The following is a 9,068-nucleotide window of genomic DNA, read 5'->3' on the forward strand; positions in this document are numbered from 1 at the left end:
TCATCAAGTTATAGCCTCACAAATCATGTCAGTTTTCAAAATTTAAGGTTATTCTTTTATACAAGCAGGATGTATGAACCTTATTTTAGCATTAAACGTTTAAAAATTTGAAGTTTTCTGCTTTCAAACGTTTACATGCTACATGAGTTTAATTTATCTGGTTTGTAAGAATGATATAAATTTAAGCCAGAACATAAATTACCTCCTTTTCGGTATTTTTCAAATCTCATGAACTTTTTTCCATCTATATTGACAGTACTGCTTACAATACTGTCCCCAAAAGCCTTCTTTACAGCATCATGCATTTTTGTTCGTTCTTCTTTTGATATATCATTTGCATCTATCTAAAAATTCAATATTGTACATCTGTTGAAATTAATTAATATGTGGGACAGCTGACATATATATATTTCTTTTTCTTTTTTTATTGCCCTTGTAGGCAGACGAGCATACGGCCCACCTGATGGTGAGTGGTTACCGTCGCCCATGGATTTCAGCAATGCCAGGGGCAGAGCCAAGCCGCTGCCTACCGCTTAATACTCTCCACAAGCCTCGTTTGAAGAAGGACATGTCATAGCGCTCGGGAAACACCGTGGAGGGGAGCTCATTCCATAGCCGGATGGTACATGGCAAAAGAGATCTCTGGAAATGCACTGTGGATGACCGCAGTGACTCCAGGTAGTATGGATGAACTCTACTCCGGTGGCAGGCGGTGGCGGGCGGTACATATCCTCTGTAATTGTTATTTTATTGAGATTTAATTTTGACTAGAACAAATCCTGAAGTGGACACTATTTTTATGAAGTTTTTAGATTGTTACACATTCTGGAATCAACAGCAATATTCTCCAGTACCCACTTTACACAAAATGGATAACAACTGTTTAAAAATATATATTTAATAAACAACAATCAATTTTGTAGCCACAAATTATTCACTAACAATATTCCAATAGTTATCTATAAAATTGGTGTTTCGCAAAGTGGTTTGAATCTGGAATCTGGAAGAAATCCTCAATATTTCTTTATTTTATAAATCAACATAAAATCCTGCTTTTTTGCTTGAATCTTCAAGCAAAATTCAGTATTTTTACTAAACAAAGTTATCTTCAGCTGCAAATTTTTAATTATTAAGTAATCATTGAAAAAAAAAAAAACTACTTTTCTCTTACTTCAACACTTTCAGTAGTTGTTTTACTACCTAAAGATAGAACATTAATTTTATCCCATATCTCCATAGGAAGAATTTCCAAGTTATATTTATTCAATAAGAGGCTTTCATCGTCATCTATAACTTCATCTTCTGGGGGTTCAGGTGGCTTAAGATCTGTTAATTTCGCTATAACACCATCTTCATTGATTTCTGATACTTGAAAGTCAGAGTACCTGTAACATCATATCATTATGGTGTGAATACATTCATGAAAATGGTTAAGTTCTTTTTTAGTTACGATATAATTTATGTTTTATACATGCGCAAACACTCAGTTTACTAGCGCATCATCATGAACTCATCAGACTGGGAAACCATCCTGCCTTATACTTCTATGTATCAATAAAAAATGCATCAACACAAAAGTTTGACAAGATTAGAATTCAAATGCAACTGTAACAATATAGTATTTGTTGCGACTTATATGTTAAAGTCTATGAGATTAAGAATCCCTTTATCAAGTGTGCTGTGAAATATGGTGACCAGACTTTACGACCATAAAAAAAACTTACCGCCATTTAATAATACCAATAAATCCTTTATGGTCACTTATATATTCTGTAATTCCTATTTCTGATTCTGAAATCCTCGGACCTGGTATGTCTCTTTTTATCTTTTTCCATTGGTTTGGGGGGCCACCCTTGACAAAATTACGATTTCCTCTATCGAATCCATGACCGCCGCGACCTCTACCACCTGTACTGAATCTTCCACTCTTTTTACGATTCCACCGACCACCCCTATTCATTTCTCAATATATATCGCACCTAACCTTCAAAATGAAATTTATTTTCGCCGTTAGTTCCTATTTTGCAGTAATTTTTTAAACAATCAAATTAAAATTGTTTCGACGGTATTGAGTAGCGGATGCATTGTTTTTTGCAATTTACTAATAAATAAATCACTAGGATTTGTTTAAGGTACGTTTTTAAGCATCCATGTCATAGATTATACACTTAATATATTTGAGATAGATGCGCAACTCTCATTTTTATTTTTGCTTTAGTTAGAGCCCGGGACAGCAGGCGTCGCTGCTGTCGATTATTAGTCTCCCTACCCCCCACCAGGTGGTTTTTTTAGTAATTTTAATATTTTTTATCATTAACTCTCTTTATGAAAAAACCTTATCGTTTAGAATCGCTGAAATTCCCGGTAGTACTTATGAAATATTAAAGAACGTTTGATTGTGTTCAGCATTCTAATCGATAAGACCTTTTCATACCGAGAGAAAACAGTTTTTTTAAATAAAAAGCTGTAATTCTCTGTAAGCTATTTAATTTCCCTATATTACAAACAATTTACTGTTAAAAGATAGTATGAACGTACAATTGTATAAAATTTCGAATAACAATAACTCCTCTAGATTAATCCTACTAGAGTACTTAATAACATTAAATCGAAAGTTATCTAAAAGTTAATTAAGTCTAGATAATCAAATCATTCAATGTCACTTAAGTCATTTGTGCGAAATATAAACATGTCAGCTTTCCATTACAAACATAGTAGACAATTTGAATTAAATTTAATAAATTTGTTTCTTAACTATAGCAGTTCTTGCTTAAAGTTGATCGTGACAGATCATGACCTTGTATGAAAATATTACATCTATAAACACTACCTATGCTTCGTCATACAATAATTGTCATTTATACTAGCATTGTAGAGATAATACACACACTAAAGTGAATACTAAATTATTCTTAGCATTCTTATAAACATTTAGAAATTTAAGAAACGATTAACCCACAATCATGTTCATAACATGTGACATTTTGTTCTGCACAAACGTTTTATTACATGATTTGAAAAACAAAAAATGTTTAAAAAATGTAATGATGATTTAAAGTACTCTTAAATATTGATAGTTTGTACTTAATGACGCTTATAGTAATCTTAGACATGATTACATTAGTTATACTTTTATTCCCTATCTAAATTATTTCTATTCTGACGTTTCTGATGCTTTAGCTTTGGTAATACTAGATGAAACAAACAGCAGATTGAAAGAAAATCATCTTAAAGTTAATTACATTCATTACAAACCATTAGTTTACATTTTGTTACAAAAGAAACTGGTGTTCGTTACATGCAAATGAATTATAAACATACACATGCAAACATAAAATGTAAATTTATCTTTTAATCCAAATTAAATGTACACTAATATTACATCTAAATAATAGAAAGGGTTTCGAAAATTTTTATTTCACTCAACAGCAGACGAGCACGCAACCCGGCCCATGATAAGTGGTCACCAGTGCTTATAAACTTCAGCAGTGCCATAGGGGTTGCTGTCTATCACTTAAGTTTTAATAAATTATTAATATACTCAGTCACAAGCATATTGATTTCACATAATGAAAATGTAAGAAACATAATCATGTTTGGGCATTTTCATTTATATCTGCTCATACAGAAAACACAACTTAGCAAATATATTCCACAGTTAATCTAAATAATTGCAAATAATGCTTTTAAAGACCGTTGACTTTTGATCATTAATTAAAATCATCTTCTCGTAGAATTTACAAAAGGTTATTTACAAAAATTTATATCAGTATTTTCATATATTACTAACTTACTAATTACAACTATTCAAACGTAATAGTATAACTATAAGAACTAAACAACCTATTTTAAAACAAAATTGGCATCAATTTAGTTCTTAAGAACTATTTCAATTATTAATTTATAAATTATATCATATTTAAAAAAAATTAAGATCCCTTGTGAGTTCACATTCCTTGCTGAATCAGTTTCTCTTCTGAAACGGAGAAACAAAGTATCTTAAGTATGTAACAAATATTGAAAAAATACGACCATGAAAAATTTAGTGTTAATGTAATCATACTTACAAATTAATATATATAACACACTCTGGTTCAAATATAGTGCATCAATCTTTTCATGTTTCAGACATTTTAGTGCTCCTTATAATTTTTCTATAAAATTTTGTCATTATCAAACCTTTGTCTACAAAAATAAAAACATTATTTTATATTGGGTAGAAGGATGAACGTGGTCACAGGCCACTTGGTGTAACTTAGTTATCAAACACCAGGAAACAAAACGTGAATGCCATCATCTAACTTTGGATGTGAGATCAATTGTGCTGTATTTTATTTAAACAGGAAAGCATGACTGATTGATCATTCCAAAAAACTAGTTCGGGCCCACTTGACAATAAGCATATAATACGCTGAGTTGCAAAACATAAATACTTCCACCCACTCGAGACAATTTTATTATCTGAGGTGTGTGTGTGATAGTACGAGACTTAATACCGACTGTTTTGATCAAAACTTAACATATATGATAGCTAGGCAGCAGAAATAGGAAGGACCATTAGTTGGTGCTAATTCATTTAATTATATTATGAATAATAATTCTGTTAGCAAATAATATACCGGGAAAATAGTGTAAACTCACCGTTATCAAGGCATCCGAAATAGCATTTCATTTTCGATCTTCGAGGCATGCTGATTTTTAATAATAAACATTCTGTAAGAAATGAAAATAGTTACACAGGCTTACGAAACGCTAACGAAGAAAAAAGTATTGGAGCCAAGTTATGTCTAAAGAGAATTCAAAACAGAGTTTCTCAATGTCTAATCGTCTAATATTCTCATAAAGCTAAAAGTTGCTCTAAATTAATACTACAACGTAAAATAACTCACACCAAGACCAAAAAAAAACGATTTAAAAAATTAAATCGTTACGACATTTTGAAAACTTTTTTTTTTTTTTTTGAGATTGTTTTACGGCCCTGGAATTTTGAAAACTTCAAAGCAGTGTTTCCACTTACGTTTTTTTTAACACATTTTACCCTAGTTTCTTTTGAATTTACCCTAAAATTTCCTAGACAACTTTCATAAATCCTTTATATAGAAAGCGTAAATAAAATACAGAAAATAAACCACAGCATATTATTTAATGTAGGTATATATAATATAAACGCCCCCAGAAGATCATAGATCTATAGGATTAGAATTTTCAAGGAAGTCGACGCATTGCTTTTATATTCTTTTGCTGCACAACCTAACACTGTTCGGTTCTAAAATTGAGCAATTGTTTGCTGGCAAAGTTGGGAACTTTCTATGAAGCAAGCCGTTCAGGGTTTCATTAGAAAGCCTGTTTCTTTTGTCAGTTTTTAAATTTGAGAACACTGAATAATCTTTCCAGTCTTTGAAGAAGGAACTGCTAGCAAAAGTGAAATGACAATTACAAGGTTTTCGTAAATGAAATTACCATGATAATCTTTCATGGTACATGAAGTACCTGTATATTACAATACAAGTAAGTTCTGGTGACATCAACGAAAATAGGTAAATAAAAATTTGGCGGATTATACTTATTGGGATTCTGGGGAATCCCTAAGAAAAAGCAGTGGCTTAATCTATGATTTACTTTACTAGAGGGTTACTGTTGAATCAAACCTTTATAGTTTTTATACACAACTCTGTTTTATTCTTTTACTTGTCAACTCGACTTAATGTCATTCTCTCTCCATAAAATAAAATGTTCATTGTTTTACTTTAATTATCGTTTATTTTAAAATTCACAACAGTTACTAGTATAGGCTTTGCTTTTTATCCCGAAATATCCTAAATCCTGGTATTTTTTAAATTGTCTTTATCATCCAAAATATCAGCTATTTTTCCCTAAAAAAGGGAGAATTCCCTAAAAGTGGAAGCACTGCTTCAAAGTACGCTACATTTTTTATTGAGTCAGAACTCATATCTGCCATATAGTGAGTTTATTAGATCATTAATGCCTAAAAGTTACAAAAATGACGTCGCCACAGGAGTAAGATGACGCTAGTTGTATGTTATTTTCCTTTGTATGGGAGTTGCACCCCCCGATCCATGTGACAAATTGACAATAATGACAATTAACGAGTATTGTTGATTGTTGATGTAGTGATGTAGTAGTAGTCCTATTTTTCCAAATGGAAAGGCAAAGATATCATACCATGAAATCTATCTTTAAATTTAAGTTTGAGAAAAATGATAATATGAAATGAAATAAAGTCGATTAATTTAGAACAATAATCAATTGGCATGAAATTTAGTGAAATTACATGAGATGAGATGATATGGGATGAGATATACTCTCAGTAAAATGGCGATTATTTACTGAGACTTTTTCAGTGGACTCTTTGGAGGACCCCAGAAGCTATATCCAGCGGCTTTGTTTCATTTTCCCAGATTTGTGCACTTTCACAGATACTAAACAGTCAATAAACCACCGTTATTACACATTTAACCCTGATGAAACACTAAATAGACAAAATAAAACAATTTACACATGTAACATGCTACATGTATGAAAATGGTAGTGCAAGGTAGAGGGGGAAGAGGTTGACCGAAAAAGGTATGGATGGAGTGTGTGAATGACGATATGAGACAGAGATGAGTGAGCGTTGAGCTGACGGCTGATAGAAGAGAATGGAAAATAAAAATTAGCTGTGCCGACCCCACCTAGTGGGATAAGTTGAAGAAAAGAAGAAGAAAACAGTTTACACAACTTTGCTCGCGTTCCCGCAAAAAAGTTCGAGGATAGTTGAGGTACTTGCTAATGATTTTTATGAACTTTCCACTAGACTGGGAAAAGAATCATAGCCCATATTCCTTTATGGTGTCAGAGCGGTTGTGGACGTCGTTCAGTATCATTACTATCATTGCTACTATCATTGCTGTGGGCAATTGTTATGCGCCTCACGAGCAATCGTCACTGGACATACCTTTAAATAGGTTTTTGTAACAAAAGCTGAAATTATTTTTGTCTAGTATAAAAAGTGGTATTAAACGGAATTTATTTAAATGAGATAGCACAGTAGGTATATAAGATTATATACCCTAGTAAAATAGTGGGAATCTCTACTGAGAATTCAATGGACGAGGCCAGAATCAGTTAAGTCAAGAGCACAACCATGCCTCTGTCTACCCTAAATTACTTTCTTTCTAGTTTGTGTAAATATAACGGTGCTGTGGATTCTGTAGCGAGAAAGCATTTGTGCTAGTACGAGAACCTATACGGAGTAATCGAATGGCAGTTCTGGTCCAACGGGCTATCCCGAACTACCAGCGGCACCGCCGCGGGTGACCCGACAGGCTGCCGTACCGAGACGGCCGATGTAAAGTCGTCGACTATCACTTCGACCAACCGTTAACACCGTTATTCGAGCGTCCTAGGAGTGACGCCGCGAGACTACTTATACTATTGACCGCGAGGACTCCCCTACTCTGACTGGGTTCTGACTCCAGGTGGAGCGGTTTAGCCACTGCCACAAAATAGCCACCTCGGTGATTACGTGGTAATATTATACAAATGGAAAGTTAGGTTTCATTTCAATCAGTTCTTGATAATTGTTGAGTGTCAGTAAAACTAAGATTATGTAAAAATGAAGAAACTTGGGAATTCTTTATTTTCTTAATTTTAAAACATACTTTCTCCAGAATACACAAACAATTAAGTAACAAGAGCCAGTCTAATAATCCTAAGGAACACACAAAAATAACTAGTTAATTTAATATGACAACTGTCTTAACTTGCAGTTAGTAGTCTTGTGATGATGAGTTGTTAGTGTTGTTAGAATGATTACTTTTTATAGCGGTTTTTTTAGGTAATAACTGGGGTTCAATCCTGGGTATAACTCCTCCCTGAGATATGGTCACACCCGATAACATTCTATTAAGTTCATCATCCTTACGAAGAGCGAGCAAGATGTGGCGTGGTGATATCCTGGAAATGATTACTTTTTCAATGTCGATACAGCATAGTAATGTGGGTACTATTTTTATGTTTACATTGTCGGTTTATCCGTTGATCATGGTAAATTCGGTCGGTCACAAATGGCAAAAATAGTTACAACTCCACTTCTGCTTCATCACAAAATAAAATACTTCTAACACCAGTAGCTATAAGATTCAAATGCTCATCAAGTCTCAGAAAATTGGCACATTTTTAAAGGTTATACTATTAGCTCCGTTATACTATTAGATATGCGTTTTGTAAGGTTACCTAGTTCTGCCATTATCTTCGGCAGCTTTTCCGGCCAATTCTAAAATTTCTGCTGCTAAATATTCCAATACTGCAGTCAAATACACCGCGGCACCTGTGCCAATGCGACTGGCGTAGTTACCATTGCGTAAAATCCTGTGGATCCTGCCCACAGGCAAACTCAGGCCAGCTCGATTGCTTCCGGACTTCTTTTTGCTAGTCTTTACTGAAATAAATCATAATGAAAGACTATAAATTATTATTTTCTTCGGTTCTTCCGTCGGTCTTCCTTTCTTATTTCTTGTTTTATATTTTTCGTGGCCAGTGGTCCGTAAGAAAACGCGAGACTAAAGCGTGATTTTAATTTTGAAATACTATTTTTCATGATACTAATAAACCTCATTAAAAATATTTTTAAAGTAGGTGTGAAAAAATTTGCTTGCTGCTTTTTGATGTAGGTAAGCCTAATATAATTTTAATTTTATTATCATTTTTATAGCCTACGATTAATTGCGAAGGTAGCTATGACATGGAAATTATTTTTCATTTTAGCCTTTAACTCACCAATGGCTCCACGATTCATCTTAACCTATAAGCAATAGTTTTCCGAATATAAAATGTTTTCGTACAGTTTCAATTACTTCCAAATAATTATATTCGAATAATTTTATTATATCTCACTAATTGTATTCAATTATAACATTTGACATAAAACAGCACCCACAATAATCTAGAAAAGAGGGTACATGCTCACAAACTTATAATATTAACGGCGAGTTTTACCCAATGAAGTAGGAAACCTATGGAAATGAAACGTCAACAAAAATTTCGTGCCACTGTGACGTCATCTGGCC

The 9,068-nt window shown here is 33.1% G+C and overlaps 1 protein-coding gene and 1 long non-coding RNA gene across 2 annotated transcripts; both read right to left on the reverse strand.

Moving 5' to 3' along the window:
* Positions 1–2,470: 2,470 nt before the first annotated feature.
* On the reverse strand, positions 2,471–5,385 carry LOC134201015 (uncharacterized). Its single transcript, XR_009976167.1, has 3 exons — positions 4,642–5,385; positions 4,068–4,185; positions 2,471–3,976 (listed from the first exon to the last, which is right to left on the reverse strand). It is a non-coding gene; the product is annotated as an uncharacterized LOC134201015 (long non-coding RNA).
* A 2,384-nt stretch (positions 5,386–7,769) lies between these two features.
* H2ax-l (histone H2AX-like protein) lies at positions 7,770–8,797 on the reverse strand. The gene is made up of 3 exons (NM_001160195.1): positions 8,779–8,797; positions 8,236–8,440; positions 7,770–7,956 (listed from the first exon to the last, which is right to left on the reverse strand). Exons 1-3 carry the CDS (start codon positions 8,795–8,797, stop codon positions 7,770–7,772), a joined length of 411 nt encoding a protein of 136 aa, NP_001153667.1.
* Positions 8,798–9,068: the final 271 nt, after the last annotated feature.

The sequence above is a fragment of the Bombyx mori genome, chromosome 22 (genome assembly GCF_030269925.1).
Source record: "Bombyx mori chromosome 22, ASM3026992v2".
NCBI classification, from domain to species: domain Eukaryota; kingdom Metazoa; phylum Arthropoda; class Insecta; order Lepidoptera; family Bombycidae; genus Bombyx; species Bombyx mori.

Excerpts from the sequence above, each read along its gene's own strand:
- H2ax-l (NM_001160195.1), bottom strand. Across the intron at positions 7,957-8,235 it reads GAAGATAATGGCAGAACTAG|GATATCACCACGCCACATCT; the intron begins GTAACCTTACAA and ends AATCATTTCCAG.